Source organism: Equus przewalskii, chromosome 18 (genome assembly GCF_037783145.1).
Source record: "Equus przewalskii isolate Varuska chromosome 18, EquPr2, whole genome shotgun sequence".
NCBI lineage: Eukaryota > Metazoa > Chordata > Mammalia > Perissodactyla > Equidae > Equus > Equus przewalskii.
In genome coordinates, this window is record NC_091848.1 from 14,442,356 (window position 1) to 14,455,735 (window position 13,380).

At 41.6% G+C, this 13,380-nt stretch overlaps 1 protein-coding gene across 1 annotated transcript in view; it reads right to left on the minus strand.

Annotated features, from left to right (window-relative positions):
- Positions 1 to 13,380, minus strand: part of NCEH1 (neutral cholesterol ester hydrolase 1) — a 55,571-nt gene that overhangs the window by 11,674 nt on the left and 30,517 nt on the right. The window contains exons 2-3 of the mRNA XM_070583168.1: positions 6,759 to 6,987; positions 4,791 to 4,860 (exon numbers count right to left, since the gene is read on the minus strand). Of these exons, the coding sequence (XP_070439269.1) occupies positions 4,791 to 4,860; positions 6,759 to 6,987 (299 nt within the window). The remainder of the gene's footprint in view (positions 1 to 4,790; positions 4,861 to 6,758; positions 6,988 to 13,380) is intronic.

Below are 13,380 nucleotides of genomic sequence, written 5' to 3' on the forward strand. Positions count from 1 at the left end.
GAAAAAAACAGAGGCATAAAGATCCCATTGCTTACAACTCTGTTAGCAGCAAACTAGGATAAATGCTCCCGCTTCTTCTCTGTCTTCTCTAGCAGCATTCTTCTGTACAGCTCTGTAAAGTTTCGTTCCACCTAACGTTTGGTCGAATGGGAATGGGTTTCCATTTACATAAAACGGAGAGTTTGAGTGTAGTAAAGACTTAATTAAAAGCAAAATACAAGTTGAAACAGTTTGCCACACACAAAAGGCAACATATATACCTTGTAGAATTTAATAACAGAATTTATAGAATTAAACAGAACTTAACAATATCCAACATGCCTACTTTGTTATTATCCTGCATTTATCTTTTTTGGGGTTTTTTTGAGGATGATTAGCCCTGAGCTGACATCTGCCAATCCTCCTCTTTTTGCTGAGGAAGACTGGCCCTGAGCTAACATCTGTGCCCATCTTCCTCTACTTTATACGTGGGACACCTACCACAGCATGGCTTTGCCAAGCGGTGCCATGTCCACACCCGGGATCTGAACCGGTGAACCCCGGGCCACCGAAGTGGAACGTGCGAACTTAACCACTGCGCCACTGGGCCAGCCCCGCATTTATCTTTAAAAAAAAAAAAATTAAATCTTCCTCTTCCCTTATGTCTTATAGGTTCTAGTGTTGTGTTTTATTATATAAACTACAGGTAAAAATGTACAATGTTATAGCTAAATTGCACTGAAGTTTATGAAAATAAGTTTATGAACACAAAATAAGACCTTCCCAGATTACCTAAATAAGTATACATCCATGCACTATAAGGTGAACTTTTTCATTTATATAACAAACTTATTAAACTTATTATGCAATTAATATATAAAAATAGCATAGTGTTGCAAAAGCTACTGAGTAGAAGCCAATGCCTGTTTTTACACCTTGAGACCTTTATTTACCTCAGTTGCTGGGCCTCTCCCCAGGACCTTGAGCCAGCACCAGTGACAGGAACTGAGGCGTTCCAACTCCCGGCTCTCACTTCCTGTGAGGTGATTCCATTACCAGGGCTGCCACCAACCTTTGCCCACCAGCTTCCTCAGATTATGACTTTCCCCAAGGCCATGCCCCAGCTGAAGCAAAGCCATGGCACCACTACCCACCCCCGTGGGCCCCGAGGATAAGGAGCAGCAGTCTCCAGACAGCCTCCCTGCCAGGAGAAAGTGGAATCCAGGAGAACCAAGGGTCCACCATGCTCCTGAAAACTCTCAGCACCAGTCACCCTATTTCTTCTTTCCCTTAGTCATCCCCAGAAGTGTGAGTCCCTCCGTCTGTCTTCTCTCATATTTCACTCCCTTAACGCTCTGTCTCCTTCCCTTCCTCCCAAGCCTTCTTATTACACCACTTTGGACTTCTATGACCAACTCATTTTGTCTAACTAGGTTCTGCTCATCCTTAGGAGCTCGATTCAAATATCACTTTCTTTAAGACACCATTTCTGACACTTCAAACTAGGTGAGATCTTACCTGTTAGATGCCTCCATTACTACTTACCCCTCTGCTTCACATTACTTATCACACTTAACATTACTTGTTCAAGGATTGCTTTCTCATCTAGATTGTAAGCCCCATGAAGCCAGGAATTATATCTCTATTACTCACACTGTTATATCACCAGAATTTAACATAGTAACTGGCACATAAGAGGAATTCAATAGATATTTATGGAATAAAAGAAAGAAGAAAGAGGTGGGGAATGAAAAGAAATATGTTACCAAGTTAGACCTCTGAATATACTTTCCAAGAGAAGCATCGTGATCATATGATGCTGGCTATACCTCAAGGAAAACATAGGTTCTCTGGCTCTTTGCGTGCTGGCTGGCCTGGGTTCTAACCACCTTAGCTTATTATTTCTGCAAAGAAAAGTGCTGTGAGGAGCTGGCCGCGTGGCCCAGTGGTTAAGTTCCCGTGCTCTGCTGCAGGTGGCCCAGTGTTTCGTCAGTTCAAAGCCTGGGCACGGACATGGCACTGCTCATCAAGCCATGCTGAGGCAGCGTCCACATGCCACAACTAGAAGGACCCACAACGAAGAATATACAACTATGTACCAGGGGGCTTTGGGGAGAAAAAGGAAAAAAATAAAAAAAAAAATCTTTAAAAAAAAAAAAAGAAAAGCAAAGTGCTATGAGTTCCACACACTGAGAAACAAATTTGCGAGTTAGAATTTTCCATTCAGTGGGCTGGAGCACTAATCCTCCAGACTTGTCCAGTGCTTTAGAGTATCTGAAGCCCTTTTATCTCAACTTTCCAAACTGACTCTCGTGACAGCTCTCTGAAGTCATTATCCCAACTCAAAGTATATTTACTTAGCATGCATGTTCTAGGCCTTGTACTGGGTGATGGGGCCCCAAAGGAAAGAAGATAGGATTTCTCTTCCCAGTAGCTCCCAGTCAAGATGCACAGGAAAGGTTCCTAACCTCATTTTGCACATGAGGTTAAATGACCTGCCTGAGGTCACATGGTCATGAGTAATGGTACCAGGCTGCTACGGTGATGCCTCCCAGTTGATAAACTTCTGGAGGCTACTGCATAGATTAGGCACAATGGAAAGTTAAAATGAAAGCAGTCCCTTTTATGTTTTAGTTCTTTTTAAAAAATCTTCTTAGAAACATCCTATCCATCCTAGTGTGTTTTATGATAAGCCAAGACTTAAAAGAACCCCCGTTTTATTTGAGACAGATGCTGGCAGGTGGAGAAGGGCGTGTAGGATGAGCTTAGGCATGTTGCCAATTGCTTATATTGAAGCCCTGGAGAGTCAGGCCTGTGTGGAGAATCTTCATGGTGTCCAGTACAGGAAGTCCAACTTTCCTCCTTTCCTCAGAGCTTCGAAGAGCTGGAGAAATCCGTAAAGGGCCCTGAGGCTAATTCCCCAGCATCAAGCTGTAGGGCCTTGCTCCATAATGGGGCTCAGCTGCTTAAACAGCTCCTGCTTTCCTCTGGCCTGCTGCCCAGGCCAGATGATGCAATCATTTACTTGAAAGTTCTTGAATTACAAAATAGAAGTGAGGGCCCTTGAGGGATCTGGAAGGCCTGGCCAAGGATTGAGGGAGGTCTGGCAGCTGTCCAGAGCTGTCTAGAGCCAAAGTCACCGAGGAGGCAGCCACAGCATCGCTCTGTGTGACTCTAAGGCCGCCGCTCATAGGATCCGAACTGCCTAAATGACTCAGGAGACCAGCCCTTCCAAAGGGACTGCAGAAGAATGCATTCTCTTAAGTCTCAGATCTGGCGTAGGGGCAAGGAGGAGATGAGCTATGAATGAACAGAGGGAGGCAGAGAGAAGAAGAGAGCTGGATAAGCTTGGGGCATGGAAAGTGGTTGATGTTGACATAACCCTGTCACATAGCATCATTCCATATTGGTCTGACACTGGACCAAAGAAACATAGGGGCCTTGGGGTGATTCAACCTGGGCTCAATTCCCCACTCAATCTATGTAACTAGCTGGCTATGTGACCTCGTGCAGGTTACTTAACTTCTTGGGCCTCAATTTCCTCATCTATGAGGAAAATATCAAAATATTTATCTTAGATGATTTACATGAGAATTAAGCAAGACTCTTTACTCATTCATTCTATAAATATTTATTAAATGCTCACTATCTGCCAGGGACATTTCCAGGCACTAATGATCAGCAATGATCAAAGCACACAAAAATCCCCCAAATCTCTGCCTTCATGGAATTTACATTGTCTACTTCCACCCAGTACAATAAATACATAATAAGTTAAATATATGGCCTGTCAGATGTTGATGACAGTTTTGGAGAAAAATAAAACAAAGGAAAACTGGGTTGCAATTTTAAATAGGGGTGTCAAGGAAGGCCTTGCTGAAAAGATATTTGAACAAAGATCCAAAAGAGGAGAGACAATGGACCCAATTGTACTTGCATGGTGACTGCCGTGGAACAGGAGCTATGATTTTTGCATTATTACCATCATTACAATTCTTATAATTATTATGCACATTCTTCTCAGTTTCCCAGAAAAATGACTAGTCTAGAACAGAAACAACTCAAAACATTGACATTAACACTACTACTAACGACAATAATAACTACATCAACTAGATTTGTTGAATGCATTACTCTTTACAAAGTCTGAGTTACAGAACCTGACTCCACAGAAGAATAACTTTTCCAACTCTTGGTTGTACGAAAGATTCTCTTAAAATGCTGATTAGGTTTTAGATTTAAAGAGGGAGTAATCAAATCTATATGCTATAGACAACTGATTGTATATTTCTCTAAATTTCAGTTAATTCCTTTTCCAAAAGTTTCCAAAACTAAAATAGAAAGATAATTTGAGATGTTACAGAGTTAGTTCAAGAAATTCTAAGTTTGGGGCCGGCCTGGTGGCACAGCAGTTAAGTGCATGTTCTGTTTCGGCAGCCAGGGGTTCACCAGTTGGGATCCCTGGTGTGGACACGGCACAGCTTGGCAAAAGCCATGCTGTGGTAGGCATCCCACACATAAAGTAGAGGAAGATGGGCACGGATGTGAGCTCAGGGCCAGTCTTCCTCAGCAAAAAGAGGAAGATTGGTGGCGGATGTTAGTTCAGGGCTAATCTTCCTCAAAAAAAACAAAAAAACAAACAAACAAAAAAGAAATTCTAAGTTATATCAGAAATCATTTCGTGTGATCTTGGGAAAATCACTTCACCTCTCTGGACTTTTACTTTATTACTTATAAAATGAAATAGCTAGATGGTTATCTTGGATCCATTTCTAAAAATTTTTTTTCTATGATCAGCATTAATTACTTACTCAATAGAGACAACGACAGCATTCAATTCCTCAGCCACTGCTGCACACAGTTCATCATAATACCTGATTTCTAAAAGACATAAAGGGGCAATCACCATTAAACAGGTTATTTAATACTGTCCATTCTTAAATTCTGCTAATTGTGGATTGTTTTTAGACTTGGACTTCAGCTATTAATCATAAACATAATAAAAAGCAAACGAGAACATATGTCTCATTAATAGAGTTACATGTACAAATATGCAAAACTTAAATCTGGTTTCTGTTAAAATGTAATTACTATAAAATAACAGGAAGCCTATATTAGATTACATTTGAATGTATTTTTAACTAACATTTATTTCATAATGAACTACATAAAAATTGCCAAATTAATTCTGCTTTTCAAATGTATGCCTTTCCAAAAATCACGGCAACTAAATAGTTTCCTCCTTAGAACCAAAAAATTTTTCTCTTTTAATCCTCTTATTTGCTCAATTCAGGGAAGTCACCAATTTGAAGACTATCGGATTCTGTTTAAAGCAACACATAACAAACTAGAATTTTAGGAAGTCAGCATTTCATACAAAGAGGATCCAATGGTTCACAGTGACAGAGCAATTTTAATATGCAAAAATTTACTCCGTTATCTGTTCTTCCAATAAATTAAGGGGTGGATTGTGTCAAGGGAAAATCAAATATTCCCTTATTTATAGGCTTTCCAAGGCAGTCTTAGAACCAGAAGTTTAAATAACTATGTAACCACCTGCATACCTCCTCCAGCCCAAGCTCTTCCTCTGGCAGGAGCGATCAGTCAAAATTATGTGGAAAAGGCTGACTCCTACAATCCACACCATTCCTGGCACCTACACTTCCTGATCTCCAACATAATGTCTGGCCTGGCAAGTGTCCAATGCTACTGACAATCTTTTCTAGGGAAGAGACTCTGTCTTATTCCTTTTTATATCCCCATCCTCTAGCACAAAATAGAGTGACCAAAGGTAGAGGTTTACACATAACTGTAGGAGTTTTTGTACTGAAAGTCCTATACCCCAGGAAACCCTTCAGCAAACCTACATACTCAGTAAACATCTGTTGAAAATGTGAACAAATCAGTGAATAAAAGAATAAATGATGAACATGGAGTTAAATGCAACAGGATTACTAGAAAAAGTTATACTTTTTGGCCTTTGACACATTAAAAAAAAAATAACATGATATTTAAAAAAAACCCAAAAGCTAGAACAAGCTGCCATTAGCTTTAAACTTAGGAGATGCCAAAAGCTCTGGGCTGAAGATGAGGAAGTAGCTCCACAACAATTACAGGCAGAGAGAAGGCCCTTACTACCTCCTGGTAGGCTTGCCACTGGGCTGCTGCACTTGGCTGCCCGCCATTTTGAATGTGTTCTGCTCATGAAGTTATCCAATGTTAAAGAGAATATTCTTGAACTCTGCAAGATTGTTTCCTTTTAATGGTGGCATACTTTATATATTTTCATCTTTGGTTTCAGAAGCAGACAAAAGGTTGACAAGTTAACATGTATACTTAGAAATACTTGTTCTATTTCATAGAAAGACGTCTTCAAAACACAAGTTGGCAAAAGAGCTACAGATAATTCCCTCACATTCTGGCTCAATGAAACTTCACCTTGTTTTGCTGTAGAAAGCTACTGTCAACACTTCACAATAAGTTAGTCTATGGTTTGGGTCACTGGAAATATTTTCAAAACAATCTGCCTGAATTAACAACAGGCAAAAACCTTTATATAGGATAACCACATAATTAATCATCCAAACCAGGACCCTTTCAGTGTAAAAAGGGGGCACTTTTAATAATTTTGCTGGGACAATAGGGGTAACTGGGACTGTCTGGGGGAACCAAGTCAAATGGTCCCCCTCTCCTTACCCAATAAGAAAGTTAAACTCAATCTCACGTCTCTCCCAGGGCCAACCACAGCCCCAGACAACTTGAAGGTGACCAGGACATACTTGCGCTTGCCAAGGCCCAGCCTCCTCCATGGATATAAACAACACTGCGTTTCAGCGGCTCTCCTGGCTTTGGAGAGCCTTCAAACACTCTGACTTCCACACCATCAAAGTCCGTGTCGGTCACCTTCACCTGAGCAGATGACCATGCGCTTTTCTTGCTTAAAGAAACGATGATAAAATTCAGTGCCAGCAAACGATGGCTCAGGCCCAGGTAGTGTATCAGGTTACTCTGCAGGGTGAGGGAGGGAAGAAAGAGGGAGAGCACGTCAGCTTCCAACTTTGTCATCACCAGAGCAACACTCGCCAACTCAGTATTTGAATTCTCACAAGCAACGGCCACCGCACTTAAGGACTCAATGGCCACTTTGAACACAGTAACAAATTATGTTTACCTTCCACTTTTAGAGCTGACAAAGCATTTTCATACATGAGATTTCCTTTGATGTTCAGATCAGCTCTGAGAGGGAAATGGGACAGGAAATATCAGTCCCATTTTATCAAGAAGGCTTAGAAATTAGCTGAACTTGCCCATTTAACTGGATAAGTTGCCTTCTGGGACTCAAACCTAGGAACTGTGAATTCCAGGATTCAACCCCTTTTCTCCCTCCCTAAATCAGCACATCATAGTTCCAATTACATACTCTGAGCAGAGGAAGAATACTTTATTTAAATGCAAATAAGAGAGGAAAGCTTTATACTTACTGTAACTATTTTAAAAGCATTTCTAAGCTCATTATATATTTGTGTTAGCTTATTAAACATTATATATTATATATTTAAGTGTGTCTGGTTGTTCTGAAAGTAGGAGAAAGGAACGAGTGTGTGAGAGGGCAGGAGCCGAGTCAACTGTGGCCCTGGTATTTAGAAGCAAACCAGCTCAGACGTAACCAGGAGCTTTTCAGAAACGTGCAAACAACATTCAGCCTACCGTCTCTTCTCCTTTGAACCCTGAGGACATCAAGCTCTGCATTAAGTGTTCACAGAAAGTTATTTGGTTGGAGAAGGAATCTAGAGAAAAAAGACCGAAGTCATCCACCCAGCAAAGCCCTGCAGAGTGTACTCCCCTCTGTCCGCTTCTTAGACCAGCTCTTCCTACTGAGTACACTTTCAGAACTGACCTCCCTGTGAGACTTAACGGCCACGGTTCAAAGCTGGAGAATTGGAAGCCAACTGGATGCTAGCGACTAGTCAAACTAGAGAGGCCCAGAAGTGTCAAAGAGCGACTGGAAACTTTCCTGGCACAGAGCATGAACTTAGATACTGTATCTCCTGGTGGCTCTCAAAGCTGGGCAAGAGGAACAGCTGGAGACTAACAGCACCCTTGTGTAGAATATGAAACAGAACATTATAATTAGTGAAATGCTTAATGCCATCATAAGATCAAGGAAACAATGTTGCTAGCAGAAATCAGGACTACATAAAGTCTGCAAGGCAACATAATCTAGCTTCCCAGCATGTGTAGGGGGCACGCTGCTGTGCCTTGAAGACGGTGCAGACGTGCTGTGACTAATCCCCTCGCCAAGCTCCTGAGCCACTTCCTCCAGTGTCCCATATAAAATGTTATTATTGTATACATATGCCCTGTCATGAAAAAGGTTGGAAAGCCCCGCATCATAAAACCATTAGCCAGTGTTCATGAAAAACAAGAACGACAGGCAATTAATCTACCCCGAACAGCTATTCCAAGAATTCTATTAATAGTCATTTGTTGGCAATACAAGCAGCATCAGAACAAATGAATATTAATAAAGTAACTCAACTTCTATATGGATCAATCGCCCAGTTTACTGGAAAAGTTAAAACAACTGTTCTCAAAATGAAATAAACAATGTGCGTGTGTGTGCACATGCACACACACACATGCAGACGATTCTAGCCATCAATTTAAGGTCTTTGGCAAATTGGGAAAAGGCAATCATCATTGGAGCCTTGCGGTAAAATATCAGTCTAACTTGGGGAATATTGCGATCTGTCAGGGTACGGCTGAGAATCACTGTATTCACTAAGATTTCTAGAGTTCACACAATAACCCCTTGTCAACACTGTCATCAATTAATAGAGAACACAAAGGATCCTTCCATTTCTCACAGGACAAGTGGCTTGATAGGCATGAAATAATAAAATACGAAGAAATGGCAGACTTGGCTGTGTTACTTTCAGGACTATATATTTTTTGGAGTTAAATGAAGGCCTTATTGAAGACTTAAGACAAATTATATGTGAGTTTCTTCAACGATGGGAAAGCTGTAAAACAAGTGAGTTGTCTTTACCAAACAGATTAGAGAGAGTGCTCATTTTACCGAGACTCCACCTTGGGTTTCCTTTATGTCCTGCTTGCTCTGAGTGGCTCAGCCTTGACTCAATCTGCCCTTACCTTTCCAGAAACACTGCTGCTCTGTTAGCTTATGACCATCTGCATTAACAGAATTTCTGAACAACTATCTGCATTATTTACAATACTGACAGGATGGCGTGGGGGCAGAAGTGCTGACTGGAGAAGGGATAGTCTGTTTATGCAGGAAAAAAAGATAAGCAGAAGGGAGAAAGAAAGGGTGGATGGGTGGGAAAAAAAAAAACCCCAGAAAGGTGCCAAAATAAAATTGTACTAAGGTTTGGAATTGCGTTGATAAATAAGAGAATGAAAAATAATTATCCTAGAGACGGTGTAGAAATTGATTCTCTCCATTTTCAAATTTTGAAACAAACAGTAATCAGTCATTAACCACCCTTATTATTATTATTATTATCATCAATAGTTATCACTGTCTGAGTGCCTACAGTGTCAGGGTAGGTTCTTGAATTCTAGGTACGATTCTGTGAGGTAGGGACTATCATCCTCCTTGTGAGGAGGACAGAACAGAAACTTAAAAACTAAAGTAACCAGTGTGGAAGGTGGATTCCGGAAACCATGGCGGGGAGGTTGCAGGACAGACAGAATTGCCCTAGAGATGTGGCTTAGATCCGTGGGAGCCCAAGAAACTGCTCTGAGTCCTATTCAGTTGGGGACAACATTCACATGTCTATGGGATGTCATGAGGCATGATAAAATTGTAAATATTATCTTTCTTCTCCAATATCTACTGTTTCATGTAGCTCTTCTCACTACTCCCCTCCCATCCCTACTGCCCAACAAGTAAAATCAGTAGCCACACCCACCTGTAGTTGTTATTCAGGGAAGGGTTATGAAAACAAATAGCAAATAAACAGGAGTGACTTCCTGATTTTCAAAAGCCTACATCCTTCGGAGAATTAAAAAAAATAGACTGATTTAGAAGATTACATGATGAATAAGAAGACTCCTAGAATAGAAATGATTCTCTAAGCTAGGTGGAAAGTGTGGAGATGAAATGAAGAATGTGTGGATTGATATCTAAGGTCCAACGAAAAAAGAACCCTGGGACACAGCAACCTGCAGATATGCCTGTGGAATCTGAGAAGAGCAGGCATGTGCCCCACGCTCAGGCGGAACCTTGGAAAGAGGCAAGACTCTAGGGAAGTGTGACTGCAAGGTATGTCTAGGAAGACAGGGTCTCAAACGGCCTCGGAGTGTTCCTCAGGCTCCAGCTGGTGCAGGAGCAGCAGAGGGATTCCGTATCCCAAAAAAGACCTAAAAGTAACAAGGGCTGCATGAGTGTCTTGCAGATGGATCTGAGATAACCTCTCCATTATCCACGATCCATTATATGTTCTCAAGGGTCCAACAGGAATCAAAGAGAGCACTAATGGACCTGAAGGGCTCTTATAGATGAGAACACAGGATATCTGAGTGCAACTTGTAGGGACCACACACCAAGGACCAGGTGGAACAATGATGTGGGCTGAAGATGAGTACCCAAATGGCCTTCCCCGCTCATTATGCCTCAACACTGTATAAGACCCTCCAAAACCTCAAAGCAAACAGCAATGGGGGAATACCTACATTCACTGGGATTAAGTTCTACTTAAAGAAAGAAGGCTCAAAATATAGACCAAATTATATTTCTTGCATCCTTGAGTTTGTGAAATGAAATTCAGATCCACCTAAGAAACGTTCTCAAATTAACAAAGTTTCCTGAATCCTCTTTAGAAGTAGCCAGAAAACTCCAGTAGCACAAAGAAGCAAGCTGAGTGTTAAGAGCCCCACAGGTTGGGAATTGACCCAGTCTTAGCTAGTTGAAGTACTCTAAGGCAGCGCTAGAGGTCTCAACACTTGCCCCCATAACCATTCCAGGATGTAGGAAGGGAATTCTGCCTGAGGAGATGACAGGGATGAAGAGTACTCATTACACCTCAGTGGAACCAGACACAGGAAAATCGGTGGGCCATCGGCTCTCTACCCAGATCTGATGACTGAAGGTCAGAAGTCAAGCAAGAATCAAAGGAAGCCAAGCAGAAACTGGACTCTGCTTATTAGCATAGAAGTTAGTTGTTATGTTTGTGAACGGGATTGTTCTCTGTTAATTCATTCAGCATATAAATTAGGGAATATATTCTATGGTCAGGGAACCTTAAGAGGGAGAAAGAGACAATCTTCGGGAGCTTAGGGAAATAGAGGAGAACCAAGACTTGTAAATGAATAGCTGATGTTAGCTAGCTAAGTGACGCAAGCTTACTAAGACACTCCTGGATAAAGGATTGCACAAGCTTAGTGAAGGAAGGCATTACTTCTGCCTGTCCTTTCTGGGATGAGATGCAATAAGGCGTCCAGCCCGAATCGTGCCTTAATGGAAGATGAAGCATGAGTAGCAAGGAAGAAGGTCAGAAACCAAATGCAAAGTGTTGGGCAAGAGTTACCATTTGATGCCTATGGAAGATAAGGTAAATATGGGATGTAGAGACAGAGGGAGCAGGCAATGAAAGGCTCACTCTAAGAGGATGTACAGCACCGAGGTCAAGCACAGACGCCAGAGCCAGAGCACCTGGGTTAAGAGCCCAGCTCCCCCACCCACCAGCAGTGGGATCTTGGGCAAGTTATAAACCTTCCTGAGCCTCGATTTCTCATGTATAAAACAGGAATAACAACATTAACTACTTCAAAAGATTGTTGTGAAGCTTAAAAAGAGTAAAACCACCTATAGCAGTGCCTGGCACGTACTAAGCCTTACATGTGGTGGTTATAGTTACTAGTACACCTCCGATCCAGAAGACCATTGCATCAAGAAACGTGAGCCCAGGGACAGACAGGCCAATGTTTCTAAGGAAGCTGAGACAATCATTTTTCCCATTATGTACATGTGTTATTAGGACTGCATTGATTATCAAGTTCTGAAATTATTATAGGTTAAACATATAAAATAATCTCTGAAGAGTTCACCGGTATGCTCATGTCAAAGGGGGAGCAAGAGGCTGGGGAAAAGCCATAGAACACTGATACCCCATACACATCAATAACTTAGCATGTGGTCAAATTTCAACACGAACCAACCACATTAAACACTTAGAGCATCTACTGTAACTCACTACCTGGTTCATTTCTCATGTTCAAGGTTTGTATTCTACGTCAGTGGTCCTCCAACTTTTCCAGTAATGGCCATTTCATCCTGCCAAATAGCTTTTTAATTCTGCTGTCCAAATTCTGTTCTACTCCTGCCTATTGTAGGAAAACAATTTCATAGAACATTGTCTGCATCAAAATTATAGTCATATTTTTTAAACGGTGTAAATTTTGTGTGTACTTATTTATTTATTTATTTATTTATTGAGGAAGATTAGCCCTAAGCGAACTACTGCCAGTCCTCCTCTTTTTTGCTGAGGAAGACTGGCCCTGAGCTAACATCCGTGCCCATCTTCCTCTACTTTACATATGGGACGCCTACCACAGCATGGTGTGCCAAGCGGTGCCTTGTGAGCCCCCGGGATCCGAACCGGCGAACCACGGGCCGCAGAGAAGCAGAAAGTGGGAACTTAACCTCTGTTCCACCGGGCCGGCCCCATTTACATGTACTTTTACATGCAGATTTAATTTTTCTTTATTGGCAGGCGAATTGCATGACTTGCACTGAAGACAGTCATACAGATCACCTGTGATCCACTAACGCAGAACTTTTTATTTTTTTAATTTTTAAAATTTTTACAATTTTTCCTTTTTCTCCCCAAAGCCTCCCAGGACATAGTCGTATATTTTAGTTGTGGGTCCGTCTAGTTGTGGCATGTGGGACGCCTGGCTTGATGAGCGGTGCCATGTCCGCGCCCAGGATCCGAACCAGTGAAACCCCAGGCCGCCAAAGTGGAGGGCACAAACTTAACCACTCAGCCACGGGGCCGGCCACAGAACTTTTCTTCTACAAAAAGCCTCAATGTTTGTGGCAAGAGACTACCAGAGATCAGATAACCATAATCTGACCAGTGTTAATTAGGCACCTACTATATGTGAAGACTCTGCTACAGGTTATAAGAATACAAAGGTGGGTAAAGGATGGACTGAGAACTTAGATTGTCAAGAATTTAAATCTTGAGTGATGCCCTTCCTTTCCCCAAATTTCCATCCCTCCTTAAGCTTTCACAGTTCTCTGGACTTTCTCTAAGACTGATTTTTAAGAGAAATCCTCTGATTTTAAAGCATTGATTCAGATTTTTTTTTTTTTTAAGTTGCAGACCAAATAAAACATGCCTGCAGGCCAAATCTGGGCTAAGAGCTACCAGT